This window comes from Trachemys scripta, chromosome 15 (assembly GCF_013100865.1).
Source record: "Trachemys scripta elegans isolate TJP31775 chromosome 15, CAS_Tse_1.0, whole genome shotgun sequence".
NCBI classification, from domain to species: Eukaryota; Metazoa; Chordata; order Testudines; family Emydidae; genus Trachemys; species Trachemys scripta.
The window spans coordinates 22,470,368-22,495,574 of NC_048312.1; the positions used below are offsets into that span (position 1 = coordinate 22,470,368).

At 45.7% G+C, this 25,207-nt stretch overlaps 1 protein-coding gene across 2 annotated transcripts in view; it reads right to left on the reverse strand.

The window, feature by feature from the left end:
* BICDL1 (BICD family like cargo adaptor 1) overlaps positions 1-7,361 on the reverse strand; it is a 76,192-nt gene extending 68,831 nt beyond the window's left edge. For both annotated transcript variants that reach the window (XM_034791478.1, XM_034791477.1), the window contains exons 1-2: positions 6,948-7,361; positions 1,232-1,447 (exon numbers count right to left, since the gene is read on the reverse strand). In XM_034791478.1, coding sequence (XP_034647369.1) covers positions 1,232-1,447; positions 6,948-7,361 — 630 coding nt within the window. The remainder of the gene's footprint in view (positions 1-1,231; positions 1,448-6,947) is intronic.
* Positions 7,362-25,207: the final 17,846 nt, after the last annotated feature.

Below are 25,207 nucleotides of genomic sequence, written 5' to 3' on the forward strand. Positions count from 1 at the left end.
TAATTTCCCATGTTGCAATCCAATGCCTTAACCACAAGCTCATCTTTTCTCTCGTACAGAGACCTTGCAGAAGCTACATACACAAAAAGACAAAGTAAATGCACAGCTGCAGCCGGAGCCCCTGTGTGCAGCTACTGATATTCTCCTGGTGCCAGCGCTGTGGCTCATGCCTTATTTTTCCCTTTACCAACTACTGTGTTCCTATCAGATCTAGACAACGACATCCTGGTCCAAGCCTACACTTTGAGCTGCTGCTTCCCTACTGACCCCAGTTCTGGATCTTTAGCCTGAATCTACACAGTACACTGTACTGCTCCAAGTACTGCACTTGATATGCTGGAGTAATTTATCACATTCACATGAGACATTCTTGCAAGGGTACTACCATACAGACTATTAGATTTCTATTGGTTCTCTGGGAGTACCATGGAATAAAGGAGGACAAAAGATACAGATTCTTAATTTTCTAAGACAGGTTAGTTTTTGGGCCTGACAACCTTAATCATCCTTTAAATTATTGAAGGTATGCATTCAATCTAGAAAAATTTCTCATCCTAGTTTTCAATTTTCAATCCTCCTTCATGCAGCGGGCCAAATTATGTATTTAGTAAAAATCATGCAACCCCAATGATGTTAGGAGGGTTTTGTATGTTTACCCCTGGACAGAATTTGCCTCAGTGAGGGCATGATCTCAGGGTGACCAATTCTGCCCTCAGTTCTAACAGTATAGATACCATTTAGCTCAATAACTGTCACACCTGGATAACTGGAGGCAGGATTGGGCCTTTGGTGTCATCATTAAATTGACAGTAGATTAGTCTTGCCCGGCATATAGTAAAATATTAATGACACTTCAAGCTGATAGCTGTTTAGAAGTCTGATTTAAGTTCCTGGAGAGGAAAAGAGAAGTTGGATGAAAAATATCCATAAAATAAATAGAAAACAGCCTTGATTGCACAACTAACAATATGTGATTGTGTTGTGGATCACCTTGAAGAGCCCATTTTCAGGGTATGAAGTGCAGTTTAAGGACAGTACATCTTGTTAGGGGCACTGATGTAATTTGACTAGAGACATGGAATAGATTTTTTTTTTTTTTAAGGGAAGGGTCTCACTCATTTGTGTAAAAGGTTGATTACAGAAGAGTTCAAGACTTTTCTGAATGACAGAGTTGACTAACGATGTGGGGACTTCCACCTCCCCTGCCCCTGTCCCTGCTAGAAGGCCTCACCTTGCTGAGCTGATCCAAGAGTCTTTGGTTCTGTTCAGATAATTCCTGGACGGCTCGTGTTTTCTCTCGATCTGCTTCACGAAGGTGAACCTGCTGCTTCTCCAACTCATCCTGTAGCTGTTTCACATCGCTCTCCAACTCAGACACCCTTCCTTCCCATTCCCCTTCTCTGTTCTCAAACCGTCGCCTTAATTCGTGTTTCTCTTGCTCTAGATGCTAGGTAATAGAAAGAAAGAAAAAGATTATGAAAGCAGAAAAAAAATCAAAGGATGCTGCATGTTCCTACCAGATTCTCCATTCCCAGATATCCCTCATGTTTTCATCAGCTCCTCCCTGTACGTTCATGCAGCAAACACAATATAAGAATTTGCTACTTCTATATGACTTGCAAATCTATATTAGAGTCAAGAAACAGGTACTGAAATCTCTCCCTATTCCAATAATAAATCTGTCCATGTGCTTTGTGGATAAATGGAGGAAGTCAAAAATGCCAAATTTTGTTTTGAGTACAAAGAAACAGCAAAGCAGACTCTGAATGTCAATAAGCAGAAAATTTAGGTCACACAGACCAATTAATAATTTAGACAAACATGAGTCAACTCAAACAATTTTTTTGGGGGGGTCAATCTAGTACCATCCTGTCATTCTTATTCTGCTCTCACAATCAGAGATCTTTAAAACCAGTTCTTTAGGCACCCTGCAGTAAAATATGCTTTGTGTCAAGTGGCTCTTACTGTCCTAACTAGGTACATAGTATTACTGCGTGCTGTAAAACAGCTATTGTTTTCCACACCAAGGGGGGCGGGGTGGGTGGGTGGTGTATCAGTGGCTGGTGATGTGACTTCTGTACCTAATATATGTATACATATATTTAGGACTAGATTTTCAGAAATTGACTTGACATTTGCAGGCACAATTTTGCATCCACAATTAACTGTTTGTAAAAATCAGGTAGTTAGAAGTCTATTAGAATTTGGACGTTTTGCAGTGCCAGTTAACTGAAGGTCTAAAAATGGAAGCTCAGCTAAAGTAGAGCTGAAAATTAGGTCAAACTCCTTCCATAGTATACCCTTTTGCAGAAAAATCCAGGAGGGCTAAAGTTGCTTGGAAAACTCAAGTTCTGAGTGTTTCTGGGGTAACAGAGGCCACATTTGCTTGCCTGCAGACTGGTTCACAGAGTGAAGCCCTTTCCTTTTGATGCTCCAAGATTCTTGGGGAAATCTTGGGTATCCTGAAGAGTGACAGCCTCTTCTTGCTACTCCCTGGGTCCCTTTGTCCCACATGGCAAGCTGGCTCCATCAGAAGCCATGTTGCCAATGCCTCCTCTCCTGAATGTGGTCCTCCTTTCAAGAAAATGTGACAGCATGGGACAAGAGGCCACTGGGATTAATACAGACAGCAATTCCCCATTTTTCCCAGGACACAATCCCACAGCGAACAGGTCACTATCGCCCCATCCCTTCATGTCCATACACCTATGGGGAGAAAAATCACACAGTATATATGTGGAGTGGCTTCTTTGGTGTCTTTAATTCTTTCATTATCTGTACCATGTTAGCACCTGAGTCTCAGTCATGGATCAGCCCCATTGTTCCAGGAACTGTACAACCGAATAAAGAAAGACAGTCCCTGCTCTGAAGGCTGCCATCTCGATTTTAGAAAAATCTCATGAGGAAAAGTGTTTCCGACTATTTTAACGGTGCTACAGTTGCTGCAGTCTATGGGATATATTCTAATTTTAGCAGGTGAGGGGGAGTTATGCATATATATACCCACACATCAAGCCAAAAATATCCTCCTTTATAGTTCAATATCTCATTCATTGCTAAGCACTGTTCAGAAGGATATGGGTGTGTGTGTTGTGGATAGAAGACTGAACCTCAGCATGGTGAGTATAAGTAGTGCAAACAGATTACAATCAAAATTCTCAGGTGTATAAAGAAAGATATTGAACATAATTCAGAAGCAAACTGTAAGCCTATATACAGGACCAAAATGACTATTTTAAAATATTGTGCTGATTTGCTACAAAAAGATTAAATAAATGGAAGAGGTGTACAGCAAATGGGAATCATATTGATTCGGGGAAGGTAGTTAGTAGGAAGACCTAATAGCTCTAGCCTAGTTGTCTGGTGAAGGAGATACAATAAAAGGTATTGTGGGATACCACTGCAGAGTCAAAAGAGTGGAATCCACCAAGATGGGCTGATTAGATTTGTGTTTGCCCCTATCATTTTTTTTTTTCATTTTTTTTGTCTCAATAACAGGCTCTTCCTCTAATCAATCCTTCCCCAAACCTGGAGTCCTGTAAGTTGGATGGAGATCTCCAGTGCATTTCCATGCTATTTTGTACTGACAGGAGTGAAAGAACAGACTGTTCTAATTGATATTTCTTTTCTAGCATTTATTTCTACTCAGAACTGAATTCTAGAAGACATTCTATTCTGAAAGTGTGCTTCCTCATCCAATTAACTGAGTTGGGTCTGTCCTGACTTAAAAAGACAGGAGTAAGTGTGGGGGTTGCCTTATTGACAATGAGTAGCTGCACTGCAAAATGCTGGAAAAAGGACACAGAACAGGAACAGAGGCATTAATTAATTGTTTTAACCCCTTGCAGAGGATAACAATGAGATTCAGAGAACATCCCAACTATAAGAAGATCTGGATTCCATATTTGGAAATGAATGTAAACTCTGACTCAGCACTGAGGTCTGTCAAAGTAGGTGTGCTTGGTACCAAATGCAGAACCTTAGTAAACTAGGCCATCAAACACACAGAGAACACTTTGTTATCTCCAAAAGAGCTAATTGTGCATTGTGTGTGTGTGTGTGTGTGTTTTCAGAGAAAAACAAACGTATGAATCTGTAAAGAATCGAGAGAGAGAGAGCGTATATAGATTTATAGCTGTTTTGGTGACGCCAGAAGAGCAGACCAGTGCATTGTTAGCTGGGAAATGGATACACTTGAGAAACTGCACTAAATTCTCAGCATTAGCTCTAAACAGTTAACTTGGGAGGAAAGGAGGAAATGTTTCTTGAAACTTGCTATTTAACAGCAGTAAATCTGGGTGAAATTTAACTAGGGTGATTCAGCTAACAGCTCAGTTTCAAAAGCAGCAATAATAAATTCTACAAAGGGAGAGAGAAAATGCAATATAGGGAAATGGATAAAATAAGCACAGATCTTTTCCTTTCCCTGCCCCCCAGTCTGCTCCTGCTCCCATTGAAGCGAATGGAAGTTTTTCAATAGACTAACTTTTAGCTTGATGAACACAGGATTATCAATGTTTTTTGCAGTATTGTGTAGCCACGTTGGTCCCAGGATATGACATAGTCAAGATATTACCTCAAAATACCCTGTCTCTCAGGTTAAAACAAAAGCAAATCTAACTATTAAACAATGCACTGGGAGTGAAAAGGGCTAAATATTAAAAACACGTACTTGGGGGAACATGAAAGTAATAAATAGTGTAATTAAACAACATTTTGAACAAATGTCACCTTCACTACTGTTGCTATCAGAAGAGTAAAATTACTGAAGTTTTACTATGGAGATAAAGTTATTGGCTATAGTAAAGTATTGGGTTTAATAACAAAAAGACAGATATCCCTTTAGGATGAAAAAGCTCACAGAACAAAGGACTTTGGTACTTACAGTAAATTCACAAATCCTCTTGAATTTGCAAAGATATATGACTCCACAAGGAAGACAGGAATGTGCTGAAGTGTACACACAGGGTCAGGGGCGGGTAATGGTTTAAATTAGAATGTTGATCTGTCACTGTTCAAACTAGCTCTAAAATGGTGTTCCCTGGGTTTAGTATTTTCAACAATATTCACTGGTGGAATTAGAAACTTCTAGTGTAAATCTCTAAGCAAAGAACTGGTGTAATAGTAATACTTTATAGAGTTGTGTAATAGAATTGGTCCAAGAGCAGCTGCCGGCACAAGCCCTTTCATTTATAATCACTCCATTTCAACCTAAAAATCAATACATAGCTCAATCCACTGAGTTCCTAGCAAACAGCTTTTCCCAGCTATTTATAGGTATTTTCAAAGCAGACAGTTCACACACACATATACCATTAAGGTTATCTGCTGGCATACGTTATCCATAATAGCCAATTGCTAAGGCACAAAGATTATGTACACAGTACCTTCTACTTTAAGTTTCAATTCTGAAATATTCCTGAATCTAGACTTAAAAAAAAAAAAAAAAGTGTGTGTGTCCACAGTTAAAATGTACCTACTGTTCTACCTCCTTATGCAGGGTCAGCACCTACTTCACAGACCTTTAAGCACATTATGTTGTAGTCTGAATTGGTACAAATTATTCAAAGTTCTACACCATAAACAAAATTGAAAGGAGGACTAATTTTCCCTTTATTGCATAATTAATTTTTTCCCAAATAGGTTTTTTCCTATCATCAGCATGGGGGATTTTCAGTTGATGCCTTGTTGAAGGCCTTTCCAGGTCTGTCTTGGGTTCTCCCTATATAATAACCATGTGCCTCATCTCCAGTAAACACAAGAAAGGAAGGTACCCATATAAAGAATTACTGTTTCCTAGAAGACCAACTACACCAGAGAAATGTTTTAAAGACAGCAGGTGGGCATAATTTGTAACTGAAATGCCTTCATGCAGTTCCATATGTTCCAGTAGACTATCCAGGTGTTCAATTAGATACAGGTTATACAAAACCGCTACAAAATTAACCTCAGATGATTTCATTTCCATTAACTATAGTTCCCATGTCAGGTTCTGGTAGGGCTGTAGACGGATTTTTGCAATGCTGTATACCTTATCTTTAGGCAATCAAAGGTTTTCATGGTTTCCTCCCATCCTCCATAGCCCTAAGACAGGAGGTCAAAGCCAGAGCATCTCTAGGTTTCAATATAGAAATCTTCTTTTAGAAATAACTAACCCTTGTACTATAGAGTTTATATGTATACATATTCTACACACTAACAGCACAGTACATGTTCAAAGTAAATTAGATAAAAAGGACTTGTGCCTGAAACCTACAACCAAGTCCCCAAAGTTACCTTTAAAGAAAAAGTAATCTGGGTGAAGATGGAAAAGGGAGGACGTTCTTTACTTGTGCCTTTACAATACAATAATCTAGCGGTGCCCCTGAATTTAGCATTGCCAGCTTGTGGCCAATGAGCAGCTGAGACACACAAAAACTTGCTGCGAAGAAAGGCCTCCTCCATGCTTTTTAAAGGAGCTCAAGTCTCCCTGCTCCTCCTACCTCCCGCTGTCTCTCTCTCTCTAGTCCTTGGAGCCGGGGTACTTCCCACCCCGAGTGCCAATGCATCTCCTTCCTTTCACCAGCCAGGGCCTGCAACTTAGGTGAAACGCTCGTCGTTATCCCTGGAACCCAGGTTTCTCCCCCTCCCGCCTCCTCTTACAGAGTCCCTCAAGGGCAGGTTTCCAGAACCAAGTTCTCACTTGCTCCCACATTACTGTCACTGGAGACTAGGGCTTCTCGCCCCACCCGGCACGCGGCTCCGAAGCTCACATCTTCTGCCCACCCCCACCCTAGACAGTCAGTGAGGCTGGAGTCACCCCAGCTCACCCCCCTGCTTGTCCCTGGAGCACAGCTCGCCACCTACCCTGCCTTGTCCCGCATGCGAGTGTCCCTGAGGCCGGCTCTTCCCCTAGCCCAGCTCGTCCAGCGCCCAGGTCCTGCTCCCCCCCGGTCCCAGCCCCTCACCTCCAGCTTGTCGGTGAGCTCCTGGTGCATCCGCTCGTACTGCCGGCTGATGTCCTGGTTCCTCTCCAGCAGCGCCTTCCCGAGCCGGGCGGCCAGCACCAAGTCCTTCTCCTTCTGCCTGATCAGCGAGAGCAGCTCGGGCTGCTGCCCGGCCGGGGCAGGCCCCGCGTCCTGCTCTCCGGCTTGCTGCTGCTGCCGTTGCTCCCCGGCGGCGGCCAGGAGAGCCAGCTCCTCCTCCAGCGCCAGCTCCAGCTCCCCCGGGCCGCCCTGGAGCGGAGCTAAGGCGGCCGCGGCGGCTGCGGGGCTCCGGGCGGCTCCTGCTCCCGCGGCCCCCTGCAGCTCCATGCAGCAGGCGCTGTCCAGCTCCGCTGGTGCTGAAGCGGCGCCCGCCAAGCCCAGGCAGTACGCGGCCATGGCCCGCCCCTCGTGCGCTCCAGGCTGCGGGGGCAGGCGAGCCCGGCCCCCGCCGCTGGGGCTGCCTCTGCCCCTTCTCCTCCCGCACGCTGGGCTGCGCCAGGAGCCTGCCCCGCGCTCCGTGCCCGCGCCGAGCCGCCGCCGCGCCGCGCGCGCCGCCTCCCGGGAGGACGCGGGGAGCCGCCTTAGCCGCCCTGCTGCCGGAGCCGGGCTGTCTCAGCGCGCGCGGGGCGCCCCGCTGCTGCTGCTGCTGCCGCCGGCCGCGCTCCGCAGCGCCGCTGCCCGCGCCCCATCTCCGCCGCGGCGCCTGCAAAACATCGCGCTGCAGCAGCGGCTGCAGGAGCCTCGGAAGCCGGCGGCGCGGCCACCCCCCTCCCAACCCCGAGCCCTGACGACAGCAAACACCTGTTCTCCGAGGGGCTCTGATTCGCCGAGCCGGGTAGCTCCATAGGCCGGCACCCAGGTGCTGCCCTGATTAACCCCTCCGTGCCCCGAGCCTCGCCGCACTGCTCAGCACATTCCCTCCCGCAGACACACGCAGGCGCCGGGGCCCCTTCCAGACAGCCCACCTTGGACTGACACCCAGGCACAGGCTGCCCTCGGGGTGGGGCCGGAGTACTCGGCCCTTACCCTGTATTTAGTGCGCTAGGTCTTCTCCAGCCAGCCCATAACGAACAGCACAGCACAGCCCTATGATGGGGCCCCCTAGCGCCCCTCGCAGTGCCCGGGGCTGTGCTGTCTCACTGCAGGGCCTTCAGCTCCGGAGTGCCTAGGGGAAGAGATGAGGCTGAGCCTAAACCTGCCACTTCATACTACATAGGAAGCTATTAGTGAGCAAAAACAGACAAAAGCAAAGAGTTCAAGCCAGCCCAAGGCAAACCTTACTGGCAGTATTTGCCATCTAAGATGCCATGACGTCAGGTGCCCTCAAAATTACCTCAGATTAGTCTTTAAAATGCCCTACAGATATTTCTTTATAATAATGCTACTCACTTTAACAGGGGTAACATCTCCAAAGCACTTTACCAATGTTACCTAATCCTAATACTCTGTATTTACATAGCAGCTTCCATCTGAGGACTCAAAGCACTATATTACCATTGGTAAATTAAACCTCACAGGCCCCCTGGCCTAAATGTTATTCCCATTTTACAGACAATGAAACAGGCAGAAAGCATTTAATTTACTTGCCCAATACCACACAGCAAGTCTAAAACAGAGTCAAAATTCGTTCTCAAGGAGTACTTCACTCCCAGGCTTGCTCAGTCCACTAAACACCACTACTTCTATTGTTATAAACCACAATCCTCTTAAAACCTGCCAGATTCCAATAACAGCCCTAATGTTGAATTTCATCCTGCCTAAGATTGGTTCCTGAAAATAAGAATCTTTATGGTTCTCAAATCATTCAGAACTCATCTTTGGATGAATCATAATCTAAAATATTTTTCTTAGACATGGTTCTTAAAGCTCAGGCAGTATGGTTTACTGGTCAAAGCAGGGGACTGGGATTCAGCAGGACTCCTGGGTTCTATTTCCAATTTACCAGTGACTTGCTCGTTATGCTGAAGCAAACTACAGAGGTCCTCATTTTCAAAAGTGGCCTCTAGTTTTGGATTCCCAACTTTGGACAGATACGGCTCAACTGGAATTGTACCTACTCAGCCTTCCAAAAAAACACATTTTATGTGTCTAAAGTTGAGCAACAAAAAGCGAGGCACCTAAAGCTAGAGGCTACGTTTGAAAATGTGGCGCTTATTCTCTCAGTTTATCATTGTATTGATCTGGAAAATGAATGACTTAACAATGTCTACTTTGTAGGCATGTTGTGAGAATTACTGTAAGAGTGTCTCTGATTTAGGATACTAATGACACAATCAAAACACTAATCTGTTAGTAGAACTGCTGTGATGGGGCATCTGCCCCACACTGGCATGGAAGGGGTTAATAGACCCCTAAGGAGGCTGTGCAGGAAGCAGCCAATAGGGAGAGGCTGTGAGAAGTAGCCAATCAGGGCCCAGCAAGCCCATATAAAAATAGGGCAGGGCAGAGTAGAATTAGTTACTCTCTAGGGCCTGGTCTACACTAGGCGTTTATGTCGAAGTTAGCGCCGTTACATCGAATTAACCCTGCACCCGTCCACACCGCGAAGGTATTTAGTTCGACATAGAGGTCTCTTAAATTCGACTTCTGTACTCCTCCCCGACGAGGGGAGTAGCGCTAAATTCGACATGGCCATGTCGAATTAGGCTAGGTGTGGATGGAAATCGACGCTAATAGCTCCAGGAGCTATCCCACAGTGCACCACTCTGTTGACGCTCTGGACAGCAGTAAGAGCTCGGATGTTCTGAACTGCCACACAGGAAAAGCCCCGGGAAAATTTGAATTTGAATTCCTTTTCCTGTCTGGCCAGTTTGAATCTCATTTCCTGTCTGGACATCGTGGCGAGCTCAGCAGCACTGGCAACGATGCAGAGCTCTCCAGCACTGATGGCAGTGCAATCTCAGAATAGAAAGGGGGCCCCAGCATGGACTGATCGGGAAGTCTTGGATCTCATCGCTGTGTGGGGCGATGAGTCCGTGCTTTCCGAGCTGCGATCCAAAAGACGGAATGCAAAGATCTATGAGAAGATCTCTAAAGACATGGCAGAGAGAGGATACAGCCGGGATGTAACGCAGTGCCGCGTGAAAATCAAGGAGCTGAGGCAAGGCTACCAGAAGACCAAAGAGGCAAACGGACGCTCCGGATCCCATCCCCAGACATCCCGTTTCTACGAGGCACTGCATTCCATCCTCGGTGCGGCCGCCACCACTACCCCACCACTGACTGTGGACTCTGAGGATGGGATAGTGTCCACGGCCGGATCCTCGGACATGTTAGCGGACGGGGAAGATGAGGAAGGAGATGAGGAGGACGAGGCAGTCGACAGCGCTCACAACGCTGATTTCCCCGACAGCCAGGATCTCTTCATCACCCTTACAGAGATCCCCTACCAACCCTCCCCAGCCGTTACCCCGGACACAGAATCTGGTGAAGGATCATCCAGTAAGTGTTGTAAACATCTAAACATTTATTTGTAACAGAACATGATTATTAACAATTTAAAAAATGGGTTTCTCATGATTAGTTTGATTAACTTAACGGTTCAGTCATGGGCAGTGCAACTATTTGAAAAAAATCTAGCAATGTCCGGTTTTGCATGATTGTCCTGCCCAAGCCGCTCTACTGTTTAGTCCCTGCTACTGCAGCTACAGTAAGATGCGGTCTATATGTCCGGGGATGGAGCAGAAATCCTCCTGGGACATCTCAAGGAAGCTCTCCTGCAGGTAATTTGAAATCCGCTGCATTAGGTTCTTGGGGAGAGCGGCCTTATTGGGTCCTCCGTAGTAGGACACGTTGCCGCGCCACGAGACTAGCAAGTACTCCGGAATCATTGCTTGGCACAGCATGGCGGCATACGGCCCTGGTCTTTGAAGGCTTTCCCGGAGCATTCTCTGTCTGTCGCTCTCAGAGATCCTCATGAGGGTGATGTCGCTCATGATGACCTGCTTTGAATGAGGTAGGGGAATGTTAGTGTTGGGACTGCTTTACCGTTCCTTTACAGAACTGTAACCGCTGGTTTGCAGCCACGCGGTGGAGGCGGGAGAGGGTCAGCCGAAAGGGATCGTTCCCGGGGACAGCCGCGAGGGTGTGGGACAGGAGCAGACTTCCTGCTTGCCGGATTGCTGGCAGCAGGGACCGACATTGATTTCAATGTGAAATGAGGCCATTGCTAATATTAAAGTTTTAAGCTGCCACGAATCTACGGCTTACCATGTCTGCGTGCAAGAGCAATTCCGTTGTCCTGACAGGGTTCTCAAAAGTGCTCTGCAAAACCCCAGACACTGAATGCGAAGGCCGAGAATTCGACCTTGTGCTGAGTGCGCATGTGATAGGTGCTGTGCATGGTCCTGTTCACAGAGAAAGACTATGTTCTTTGTTCACAACTACATTTATCTTTCTGAGGAATTCACTCCCTTTTTCCCATTCCCACAGCCCCATCTGCGACTGTCTCACAACCTAGCCTGTCATCACACTCCCAGAGGCTAGGGAGGATTAGGCATAAGAAGAAGAGGACACGGGAGGACATGTTCTCAGAGCTTATAGCCTGCTCCCGAGCCCAGGCAGCACAGCAGACCCAGTGGCGGGAGAACTTGTCCCAAATGCACCAAGCCAACATGGATCGGGAGGAGAGGTGGCGTCAGGAAGACCAGCAGGCGACTCAAACCCTGCTTGGACTACTGAGGGAGCAAACGGACACGCTCCGGCGCCTTGTGGATGTTCTGCAGGAACGGAGGCAGGAGGACAGAGCCCCGCTGCAGTCCATCTCTAACCGCCCTCCCCCGCCACCAAGTCCCATACTCCCTTCACCCAAAGTGCACAGAAGGAGAGGCGGCAGAGTCCCTGCTAACTCTCACTCCACCCCTGCAGAGAGCTCGAGCAGCAGAAGGCTCTCATTCCCCAAAGTTTGACAAGTTCTTTCCTTCCCGCCTGACACAAGCCCCCGTCCAAGTTTCACTTCCCAGTCCCATGTGTAGTTGATAATAAAAAATATGTTTCTGTTAACTACTGTTTCCATCATGTTCTTTTGGAGGAGGGGGGGGAAAGGGGGTTGGTAATTGGACAGGACAGTCACCTTTGGCAGGGTACATAGTCGGGGGCAGGCACAGCAGCAGGGCACATACATAGTGCAGTGATGCAGTGACTACTTACCCTGGTTAGTCTGGGAGGTTCTTTTCATGTTATGTGGTGGGGGGTGGGTTGCTCTGTGACTTTGTGTCAGGGGAGGGCAGTTAGAGATCTTAAGCGGCGGTCCTTAGGCAGGATCACAGAGCCACACAGCAGGGGATCTGTAACCGTCCCACCCCTGCCACAAACTCACATAGACCCCCCATACACACAGTCCGTATCAGGAGGGGTGACAGGCTCCGTTGAAAGAACCATCCCACCGCAGCGGAGCCTGTCAGTCCTTGAGTTTAGAAGCTGCATTCGCGCGACTACACTACACCCGCTCCGCACCACAGTCTGCGTCCCAGTTTTAAAAAATTCCCGCGAAAACAGTATTAAAGAAAACGGTGTGCTTTAACAAAGTAGAACTATTTTTATTTTGAAACGTGTGTTGGAAGTGGGGTGAAGGCTTCTCTGTACACAAAATTTGAAAGTCACAGGTTACCCTGCTCACTCAGGAACTTTGCTTTCAAAGCCTCCCGGATGCACAGCGCTTCCCGCTGGTCTCTTCTAATCGCCCGGCTGTCTGGCTGTGAGTAATCAGCAGCCAGGCTAATTTCCTCAACCTCCCACCCCGCCATAAAGGTCTCCCCCTTGCTCTCACAGAGATTGTGGAGCACACAGCAAGCTGCTATAACAATGGGGATATTGGTTTCGCTGAGATCACAGCGAGTCAGCAAGCTTCTCCATCTCCCCTTGAGACGTCCAAAAGCACACTCCACCACCATTCTGCACTTGCTCAGCCGGTAGTTGAAGAGTTCTTTTTCAGTGTCCAGGGCACCTGTATAGGGCTTCATGAGCCAGGGCATTAGCGGGTAGGCTGGGTCCCCGAGGATGACTATAGGCATCTCCACATCCCCAACAGTTATTTTGTGGTCCGGGAAGTAAATACCTTGCTGCAGCCGTCTAAACAGACCAGAGTTCCTGAAAACACGAGCGTCATGAACCTTGCCCGGCCATCCGACATTGATGTTGGTAAAACGTCCCCTGTGGTCCACCAGTGCTTGCAGCACCATGGAAAAGTAGCCCTTTCTGTTAATGTACTGGCTGGCCTGGTGGTCCGGTGCCAGGATAGGGATGTGAGTTCCATCTATGGCCCCACCGCAGTTTGGGAATCCCATCGCTGCGAAGCCATCTATGATCGCCTCCAAGTTTCCCAGGGTCACTACCTTTGGCAGCAGTACATCAACGATTGCCTTGGCTACTTGCATCACAACAACCCCCACGGTAGATTTGCCCACCCCAAACTGGCTCGCGACTGACCGGTAGCTGTCAGGCGTTGCAAGCTTCCAGAGGGCTATGGCCACTCGCTTCTGGACAGTCAGGGCTGGTCGCATCCGGGTGTCATTGCGCTTCAGGGCAGGGGACAGCAACTCACAAAGTTCAAGGAAAGTTCCCTTCCGCATGCGGAAGTTTCGCAGCCACTGTGATTCATCCCAGACCTGCAGCACTATGCGGTCCCACCACTCAGTGCTTGTTTCCCGTGCCCAGAATCGCCGTTTCACAGCATCAACATGACCCATTGCCACCGTGATGTCCTCGGCGCTGGGTCCCCTGCTTTCTGAGAGGTCTGTGCTACTCTCAGACTTCAGGCCATCACCGCGTTGACGTAGCCTCCTCGCCTGACTTTTCTGCATCTGCCTCAGGGCAACCTGTATGATAAGCTGCGAGGCGTTGAGAGCGGCCACAACTGCAGCGATGGTTGCAGCGGGCTCCATGCTCATAGTGCTGTGGCGTCCGCGCTGTCAATGACTTGAAAAGTGCGCGAAATGATTTCCCGCCGGCGCTTTCAGGGAGGGAGGGAGGGCGGGAGTGATGGACGGATGACGACAGTTACCCAAAAGCACCCTGGCCCCTTTTTTTTTTACCCAGAAGGCATTTGCGGCTCCACCCAGAATTCCAATGGGCGGCGGGGACTCCGGGAACTGTGGGATAGCTGCCCTCAGTGCACCGCTTCCAATGTCGACGCTTTCCCCGTTAGTGTGGACTCACAAAGTCGAATTACTGTCCTTAGTGTGGACACACACGTTCGACTTTGCAATATCGATTCCAAATATTCGATTTAAGTAAAATCGAACTACTCTCGTAGTGTAGACAAGGCCTAGATCTCCAGGAGGGAGGATTGGGGGCCTTGTTTGAGTGAGCATGTAATCCGGACAGAGTAGTGCTAGGCAGGAACAGGGGAGTGGGAGGGAGCTCCTGCCTGCTAGGAGTGGTATGCTGTGCCCCTGGAGTAAGGGTGAAGAAGATGCTGGTGCTATGGGGGAAGTGGCCCAGGAAAATGTACTGAGGAGTTGGAGGGGATGTGACATGTGGCTGCTGTCTACAGGGTCCTTAGGTGGGCCTGGGACCTGCCACTCACCACTGGGGAAGTGGCAGGACAATTGACTGCACTTGCCACTGGTGAAGTGGCTGGACAGTTGACTGCAGGGCCCCTGGAAGGGGGGAAGCACAGATTGTGATGTGGCTGGAGGGCTGTGTCATGAAGAGGACACTGCAGTCCTGGGAGTGACATGGATCCAAGAGCAGATGTGATGGTGGGCCAGGCACCATTGGGTGAGGGTGTACTGACTGGCAGAGCTAATCCCCAAGATGGCCAGCAGGCAGCACCAGCATGGTGAGTGAAGCCCTGCCACAATTGCCTTTAATGAATTAGGGGTGAGAAAGGCATTTCAAAAAAGCTTCTAATTGTAAAATATAACATTCATTAACTGAATACTAGAATTTCTTTAAAGAATTAAAACAAATGTTTGGAGAATCCCATTTCATCATCTTAATAAGTGTGTGTGAAAAACTAACACTATTGGCTAAACCAGTGGGGCATCACACATGTACAAATTCACCAAAATGTGGTTGACATTCATTTTTTAATGCTGAAAGGAAGAGTTCACAAGTAGAAACAGACTTTTTTACACCCACAAATCCTCTTCCATATCTGGCATAAAACTGAGATCTGATCCTTGTAGGTCCCCAAGCCAAGGAAAATACCATCCTACCCAAATATCTCTAAGAGAGCCTTGCACCCCTTAGAGTGCCATTATGTTATCCTAAGCCCTTTTGGAGGCCTTGGTTAGGCTTGCTAGGCTAATGAGGTGCCCCTCAGCATCTTTATGGCCAGCAGTTTAGTTTGGATACCTGACTACAACTCCCAACAGCCACTGGGGCTTGCTATCAATTGAAGATTATTACTTTTGTACTAGGATAAAGTTCATTTTAAAGGCAGCCTCAGTGACTGCTGGGAGTAGTAGTCAACTCTAGGATTAAGTTTCCTCTCTGGAAGGAGACACCGCAGAGGAGTCGGGAACCATCAAATAGCCAAACACCCTAATAAAGATCTCAAGGGAATTTTGCTAAGGGCCCAGGCCTCACCCTTTTTGGTGGGGGAGGGGAAGAAGGAAAGTGGTGCTGAGATTTCAAATTATCACCATTTAAAAAAATGGTGTCATTTTAGCTGTGGTTGAATTGAGACCCCTTTAAGGAAGACTACACTCCTGTAGGAAACAGGAATTTTACACAGCTTTATCCCGTTAAAGGTTGCCTCTAAATTCCCAACCCCTCCAGGGGACTCACTTGAATTCAGTCTATCTCTATACATAACTGCATATATATGAATACTAGGACATAGAATTAGCCCCACCCTCCAACTAATTACATCTCACAATTGAGCTATATCTCTTCCTAGTGCTCATGAAGGTGTCAGATTGGGAGCCCTAAAAATCTTCTGTTTATCCACAGATAGGATATAGCATGAGTTGTGGAAATGCAAACTTCCCTCTAGCTTTCTGCCAATGGCCCTTAACTCTGCATTAGGAGAGTAACTTTGAAGGTAACTTACCCAGCATGCCTACTCAGTCCTTGGGCTTTTTCCTAACAATGTCAGTTAATGTGAACTGTGGTGGAGTTTGTGATATGAATACCTGTTCACTAAGAACTAGACTGAGATGCTTTAATTCATTTCATACAGGCCGCCAAGAGCCATCAAATGGTATTAACTGTTGGTCATTATTACCCAGAACTATATTCGAACCAGTAATTTAGAGGTGAAAGGCTCTGTATCCCATTATCAATTTTCAGTCATCCAGTTCCTAAGACCTGTTTTTTAATCAACAGAAGTTTGATTGGCAACCAGGGCTCACTTTACTGCAAAATGATCCTGTACAATATTATATTCCTTAAAAGAACCTCTCCCCAGAACAGAAACCATACCATTACTAGGTAGGCTAGGTTTCTTCTTAACTAGGGGAGGTAATTTAAAATCCAAACCGATGATGTGCGCCTTCTGCTGGAATAGCCTATTATAACAAAGCAAGCCTTCTGGTGTGGTTAATGAAATCCATTGTGGCATTCGTTTTCATCTCTAATGCCTCCTTCAGTGTATAAAATAAAGAGATTATACTGAGAAGATATTAATCCCCCCAAAAAGCCTCAAACAAAACTCTTAGCTCTAGCAGTTGGATGCGTGGGAGAGATGACTGCCTGGGAGGAGAAATAGACACACCTAAACAGCATTTATTACAGATAGGTTAACGCCATACTCGTACATCCTAGTTCAACATGCTCAGCTTTCATTTGTGCCCAGCTAACCGCACAATGTTCTATGTAATACATTTGACTCAGTTTATATTAATGCTTTAACTGCTTGGCTATCTATTAATCTCCATGTCAGAAAATCCATCACTGCCCTCAGAATTTAATTATTGATTGCCATTATTAGAAGTAGATTACTGAATTGCTTGAACTCCTTTATTCATTACCCTTCCTTTATTGTATCATGCACACTGTTTTAATGGAGTAAAAATATTTACATAAAAAGCAGTTAAAGATAATTTATCTTATATTGTTATAGTGGCTTTCATCCAGAAGGATACCAAAGTACTTAACAATCTAGAGCTGGGATTTTTCAAAAGTCTATGGGAGTTAGGCACTCAACTCCCACTGACATTCAAAGGGAGTTGGTCCCTAACATTCTTAGTTCCTCTGAAAAATCCTAGCCTAGAAAAACAAGAAGCATTTAATGGAAGCAAGTAAAAACATTTTGGGAGCCATCAATGCCCATGTAGTGAGAATTCAAGAAAATTGGTAAACTGGAGATTTTGATCCAAGGATTTCTTCAGTGTCCAGAAGAAACATGAAGTGTGCCTGCACATAAAAATGCAAATATTTTTAAACATGGACATTATTACACGGGTGCTAGTAGCAGGCAGCCACGTTCCCTGAAGAGACAGAATGGGTTGGCCCATTTAACTATGCAGAGTTGATGCCAAAGAGAGAAAGGGGAAATTATTTGCCAGTTAATTTTGTCTGCTGTAAATGACATCTTCCTCATCATACAGCTATATAATTTTTTTTGGTCCAGAGAGTAGTAAGTCTCAACCTATGGTATAAGTAAACAAGGATGAAAATATGACATCTGTCAGTTGGTGTGTAAGCAACAGGATATTCACATCCTTCTTAGTCAGAAACTTCCACTGGTGTAAAATTGGAACAAGCAACAAGGTAGGCTAACCTGGAGGGGGTGGGGGAGAAGAGAACCACAAACATGGTTAGTAATCAGGAATTTCATCTCCTTTTCTCCCTGGGATAGATATTGCAACCCCATGCAGTGTCTTTTGAGACCACTGCATTACATTTATTAATGTTTTCTGTATGATCCAGGAACTGAAAATAGTAGGGGGTGGGGAGGGTTGATTATCCCTGGAGTTCTTTACAATCCCAGAGAAGCACCACCCCCTGTGGTGGTTTGCATATAGTGGTTCAGACTGGATTTTTCCAGAGACTAGGAAACAAAGGGTTTTTGATATAAAAGAATAAGTATTAGAGTGTATAAAAAAGTGTACTACCCCCTTCAGGGATAGGCTGGAGCCTGCAGCCTTGGGATAGTCAAGGAGGAGATCCCTGTGCCCTGCCCTAGGGGCTGAGCCATAAAAACAGAAATGGGAAGTAGAGCAGTGGATGGGAAGGGGGAGTAGAAGTTGAGTTTCCTGAAGCAGGTGGTAGTTGTGCTTGCCTGTATTAGGAGACAAACTGAACCTGACACAGGGACTTTGGTGTAGACTGTAAGTTTGAGAGCCCCGTATTGGAGTCCTGATGAACTGTTTGTTGCCAGGATTTCTGTTCTGAAACCTGATTATTATATGTTAATGTGTTGGCTTTTCCTTGCCCTGGGTGGTTAAAGTGAATCCACTGTTGCTCCACATGGGGAAGCAAAGGTGAGGCACACCTGAAGTGCCACACTGTTAGGCAGAGGTCTGATTAGCAGTTGTCTACGTCTTTCCACTGAGCTTCAACTGACTCGTGAGTCTTCCTGTTGAGTCCCACAATGGACAAGCCTGCGGGTCCTAGGGGGAAGACCACAACCTTTGCTGAAGGGTTGGAAAGACTGGCACATCCTACTCCTCTGTGCTGGAGTTGGGAGTGACCTCTGGTAAACTTTCAGTAAACATATTGGAACTTGTGTTGTCTTTTGTTTTCTTGGTTTTTTTTTTGTTTTTTTAAAATAAATGTACTCTGTCGAGAGCTGTGGGATCACTGGTAAAAATGCTCTTTGTCCATGGAGAGAGATCACAGATGGGCTGTAGGAAGCCTGGCTTGATGGAAACATTTAAACCTCTCTCACTCTTCAGAAGGAGTGGGATGAGGGTCCACAGCCAGAGACGAGTGGTGGCTGAAGACCTGAGGAAACCCCTTGAGTGAAAATATATGTACAATTACCCTGAAACTGTGATACTCCATCCTACAGTAATACAATTCTGTAATTAAATGGGACGTTTAGGGAGCATGGGGGGCGGGGGGCTTAGGGCTGGGAGTCTTTCTGGCTGGGCTGATGCTGAAACTCACTTCTGACAGCCACTTCTGAAGGAAGCAAATCTGGAAGTGGGCAACCTAGCCTAGGACACTGGTATATAACAATGTTCTCTAGAGGGGTCAAGGAGAAATAAACTCCAAGCCACAGAGGCTCTTGAAGGCTGATGTCAACCCTTCCATTAAGGCATGTTTTGAAATTAATATTGTCCTGCCCTATTCACAGGAGAAATGAAGTGGTAGAGTGATCCTACACCCAATTTATTAAATAGTGAAGCAAGCAGAAAGGGTTCTGGCTTACCTAGTATCTGACACGCTTCTTTGCCTCTCTACTTCCTAGCAGCTAGATCACAGCTTTCTGTATACAGGATTGTATGATTCAGAAGGGGTCAAGACAGACCTACTAAAAACAAGTATCAGAGGGGTAGCCGTGTTAGTCTGGATCTGTAAAAAGCAAGAGTCCTGTGGTACCTTTAAGACTAACAGAAGTATTGGAGCATAAGCTTTTGTGGGTGTATCCGACGAAGTGGGTATTCACCCACGAAAGCTTATGCTCCAATACATCTGTTAATCTTAAAGGTGTCCCAGGACTCTCTGTTGCTTTATACTAAAAAAACAGTCTCACTGTTCTAAATTTTTAACCAGGACATTTATCTTTACTATTAAAACAAGCACTCGTACGTGTCAACCTGAAGTGAATGGGTAAAATATTCTTTAAACATCAAGAAAAAACTGAAAATTCAGTAGGCACTTTTGCTTCAGTCAATACCTCCTCCTCAGACATAAGAGGACAACACTCAGAAATTAAAACTATAAGTGAACACCTCCTCTCCTCCAGAGGAAGAAAGGACACGTGGGAGTCTAGAATCTAGAAAGCCTTAGCCACATCAGTGAAAATGTACTTTTGTTCCATAATTTGAACTTTAATGTCACTGGGATGAAAGGAAAATTTTCTTAGCAACCCTCAGCCTCCTTTTAATATGGTGAAAAAGCCCTGCTGTGGGGGTAGCAGACTTCTGTTGCAGCTCTGCCTCTGGTCTTCTAAAAATGTTAATTGCTGTATTTTTTTCATCCACTTATCACATTTTAGAATTTCTGCTTCTAATATGCCTCAGAGCAAAGCTGAACTGGTATAATATGCCACTCTTCTCCTGAAGGTGGAGAGACTAAGGTAGAGGTGGTCAAGTGCAGGTCCTTGAGTTCAACGTGGCTGCTCAAAAGACCAATTCAAGCATATGAGTTTCCTTTACATACTGGGCCTTAGCTGTGAGGACCAAGGTTCAATGTGTTCTCCCTCACAACTGTTCCAAATTTCTATGCTCTTCCAGTTGCAGATATGTGTGTATTGCTATTGGATGGGAGAAGTAGGTAGTATACACATTAGGAATGTATATTTATGAAGGCAGGTAGGGGAATAGAGGATGGAGAATTCCTATTAAACAGGAGGCATCTGCTATATGCCCCAGCCAAAGCTAAAATAAAAAGGCAGACAATCCAGATTCTCCACAAGGCTCAAATGATCACCACAGTGATCTTTGCAAGCAAGGAGAAGCTCGTAGTCCACACTGCACAGCCCAGAAGCATAAAACAAACATGATGTCAACACTGGTGAGTACTTTGCAGCTACTTGTTTGCAGCATTGTCTGAAGTGGCCTTGGTGGCCCACTGTTACCCTCATTTAATACACAAGTTATAGGTCCCAGCATGCTTGAATCAAGATGTAGCTACCATTGCCTGTAGTTTCTGCAGGCTGTACTGCCATGTTGAAGATGAGGATCAGTGATGATCTATTCTACTCCATTTTATGCAAATAAGGTGTGATGGGCTTTGGACCAGTTATCAATAGAGCTGGGCAAAGTTTGGGCATCCCTGATCTAGGCATAGTTCCCCATCAGAATGGTGGCTAGCATCTCTTCAGTGAGTTGAGAGTCCATGATGGTCAAGACTGGCCTTTGGTTGTCCAGGTCCCTATGTTGAATAATATACAGGGCCTCTTGGGCATCTCTTAGGTTATGCCAGACCATGGGAGAATTAAAAATGGATCCAGCTCCACGATTTAAAAAGCACAGGTCCCTTGATGCAGGATTTCCAAGGCTTTATAGATGATCCATTAGGAGGGGTGATTGTTACTTCAATTTGGCATATATGCTGACTGTGGGGACCCAAAAGTCTTGGGCGTCTCCAGACTTGACTAGAGGCAGCCACACCTGTTGCCCCTGCATAGAGACAGCTCTAAAAGCTTTGGCCTAGTAAAAAAGGAACTGGATTTTTCTGCAAAATGCATTGATAGAAATAATTAAATGGATATCTTTAGGTGCAAGGCCCTGAAATAGAAATTGTGCAACAACATGCTTGCTACATCAGCAATGTTACCATTGTTAACCTAAGAATAGCCACACTGCATCAGACCAATAGTCCATCTAGCCCAGTATCCTGTTTTTTGACCTGTGCCAGATGCTTCAGAGGGAATGAACAGATAGGGCAATTATTGAGTGATCTGTCCTCTGTCAGCCAGTCACACTTCTAGCAGTCAGAGGGCTAGGGGCACCCGGAGCATGGGTTGTGTCCCTGATCATCTTGGCTACTAACGATATCTTCCATGAACTTATCTAATTCTTCTTTGAACCCAGTTATGTGTCTGGCCTTCATAACATCCCCTGGCAATAAGTTGCACATGTTGATTGTGCATTGTGTGAAGAAGTACTTCCTTATATTAGTTTAAACCTGCTGCCTATTAATTTCATTGGGTGACCCTGGGTTCTTGTGTTATGTGAAGGGGTAAATAACAGTTTCCCTATTCCCTTTCTGATAGCTGTCTCTTTTCTAAGCTGAACAGTCCCAGTTTTTTAATCCCTCCTCATATGGAAGCTATTCCATACCCCTGATCATTTTTGTTGCCCTTCTCTGTACCTTTTCCAATTCTAATATATCTTTATATAAAATGGGGTGACGAGAACTGCAAGCAGTATTCAAGGTGTGCGCATGGATTTATATGGTGCCATTATGATATTTTCTGTTATACTATATATCCCTTTCCTAACATTTGCTAACATTCTGTTTGCTTTTTTGACTGCTGCTGCACACTAAGCAGATGTTTTCAGAGAACTATCCACGATTCCATGATCTTTCTTGAGTGGTAACAGCTAATTTAGAACCCATCACTAAGTATAATTGGGATTATTATTTCCAATGTGCATTACTTTGTACTTATCAACACTAAATTTCATCAGCCATTTTGTTGCTTAATCACCCAGTTTTGTGAAATCCCTTTGTAATTCTTCCCAGTCAGTTTTGGACTTAAATATCTTGAGTAATTTAGTATCGTCTGCAAACTTTGTCACCTCACTGTTTAAACCCTTTACAACTCATGTATGAATATGTTGAACAGTACAGATTGCAGTGTAGATCCTTGGGGGCAGGAGCGGCGCCAGGGTTTTTGGCGCCCTAGGCGGGGGTCCTTCCGCGCTGCCGGTTGTCGTCGGCAATTCTGCGGCGGGGGGTCCTTCCGTGCTCCCGGTCTTCGGGGCACTTCGGCAGTGGGTCCCGGAGTGAGTGAAGGACCCGCCGCAGAATTGCCGCCGAAGACCTGGAGTGCGGAAGGACCCACGCTGCTGAATTGTCGCCCCCCCAAATCCTGGTGCCCTAGGCAATCGCCTAGGTCGCCTAAATGGAAGCGCCGGCCCTGCTTGGGGGACCCCTCTATTTACCTCTTTCCATTGTGAAAACTGATAATTTATTCCTACCCTTTGTTTCCTATCTTTTAAAATCCTTTATTAAAAATAAGCACTATTAAAATCCTTTATTAAAAATAAGCACTAATCCATAAAGCAGATGAAACAGAAATCTGAGAAAAGGTAAAAATGTCTAGACAGTTGGCTTTACATATGGTCTGAACTGGGTAACTCAGCAATGTTTTTCATAAGTGGCTCTCAGGTATCCTGAATTTCTGACCCTGATATTAGAATGCTCTTAGCCCATTGACTAAATCCAGCTCTGAAAAACAAGTGATGAAAGTGGAAAGGATATTATGTTAATGATTACAAATAAGACATAGAATATCACGGTTGGAAGGGACCACAGCAGGTCATCTAGTCCAACCCCCTGCTCAAAGCAGGACCAATCCCCAACTAAATCATCCCAGCCAGGGCTTTGTCAAGCCTGACCTTAAAAACCTCTAAGGAAGGAGATTCCACCACCTCCCTAGGTAACCCATTCCAGTGCTTCACCACCCTCCTAGTGAAAAAGTTTTTCCTAATATCCAACCTAAACCTCCACCACTGCAACTTGAGACCATTACTCCTTGTTCTGTCATCTGGTAACACTGAGAACAGTCTAGATCCATCCTCTCTGGAACCCCCTTTCAGGTAGTTGAAAGCAGCTATCAAATCCCCCCTCATTCTTCTCTTCCGTAGACTAAACAATCCCAGTTCCCTCAGCCTCTCCTCATAAGTCATGTGCTCCAACCCCCTAATAATTTTTGTTGCCCTCTGCTGAACTCTTCCCAATTTTCCCACATCCTTCTTGTAGTGTGGGGCCCAAAACTGGACACAGTACTCCAGATCCCTCACCAATGCCAAATAGAGGGGAATGATCATGTCCCTCGATCTGCTGGCAATGCCCCTACTTATAGAGCCCAAAATGCCATTAGCCTTCTTGGGAACAAGGACACACTATTGATCATATCCAGCTTCTCGTCCACTGTAACCCCTAGGTCCTTTTCTGCAGAACTGCTGCCTAGCCACTCGGTCCCTAGTCTGTAGCAGTGCATGGGATTCTTCCATCCTAAGTGCAGGACTCTGCACTTATCCTTGTTGAACCTCATCAGATTTCTTTTGGCCGAATCCTCTAATTAATCTACTGAGCGTGTTCATCCTATTTATCAGAGGGGTAGCCGTGTTAGTCTGAATCTGTAAAAAGCAACAGAGGGTCCTGTGGCACCTTTGAGACTAACAGAAGTATTGGGAGCATAAGCTTTCGTGGGTAAGAACCTCTTGCATCTGAAGAAGTGAGGTTCTTACCCACGAAAGCTTATGCTTCCAATACTTCTGTTAGTCTCAAAGGTGCCACAGGACCCTCTGTTGCTTTTTACAGATTCAGACTAACACGGCTACCCCTCTGATAAATAGGATGAACACGCTCAGTAGATTAATTAGAGGATTCGGCCAAAAGAAATCTGATGAGGTTCNCCAATACTTCTGTTAGTCTCAAAGGTGCCACAGGACCCTCTGTTGCTTTCATCCTATTTGTATGTATGTATCATTCTTGTATCTGAAGCTAGAAATATGAAGTATAACTTAAGTCCTATTGTAATTATGCAAAGTGTGGGCCATTAATGATGGTTCGGAAGCTTGATGGCTCCCATTGACTAGGACAATTGGTTGTAAATGGCTCTGTTTACTTGCAAACCACCCTGGGTACGTGTGGGCCAGCTCTGGAAGAAAGAAGAATGAGGTCTCACAGGACATGTGACCATGTTGCTTGATGCTGAAATCCATCTTAAATCTGTTACTTTTCCATTTAGAAGGAGGGGTAGGGACCCAGAGAGACAAAAGACTCCTGCCTTAGGCCAGAGCTATAAAAAGGGGTGGAACAGAACAAAGGGGGCTGCCAATCATGATAAATCCCCTGGCTATCACCTGAGCTGGAACTAACAAGGACTGTACCCGTGGAAAGGATTGGGCCCAGACTAGGAAGGAGTGTAGTCTGTGAAAAACGCTTATTGGAACATCTTTGAGGGTAAGATTTATCTGTAAACAGTTTCTTAATGTATTAGGCTTAGATGTGCGTGTTTTGTTTTACTTTGCTTCGTAACTTACTTTGTTCTGTCTGGTTTCAGAGTAGCAGCCATGTTAGTCTGTATCCGCAAAAAGAACAGGAATACTTGTGGCACCTTAGAGACTAACAAATTTATTAGAGCATAAGCTTTCGTGGACTACAGCCCACTTCTTCGGATGCATATAGAGTGAAACATATATTGAGGAGATATATATACACACATACAGAGAGCATGAACAGGTGGGAGTTGTCTTACCAACTCTGAGAGGCCAATTAAGTAAGAGAGGAAAAAAAAAAACTTTTGAAGTGATAATCAAGATAGCCCAGTACAGACAGTTTGATAAGAAGTGTGAGAATACTTACAAGGGGAGATAGATTCAATGTTTGTAATGGCTCAGCCATTCCCAGTCCTTATTCAATCCTGAGTTGATTGTATCTAGTTTGCATATCAATTCCAGCTCAGCAGTCTCTCGTTGGAGTCTGTTTTTGAAGTTTTTCTGTTG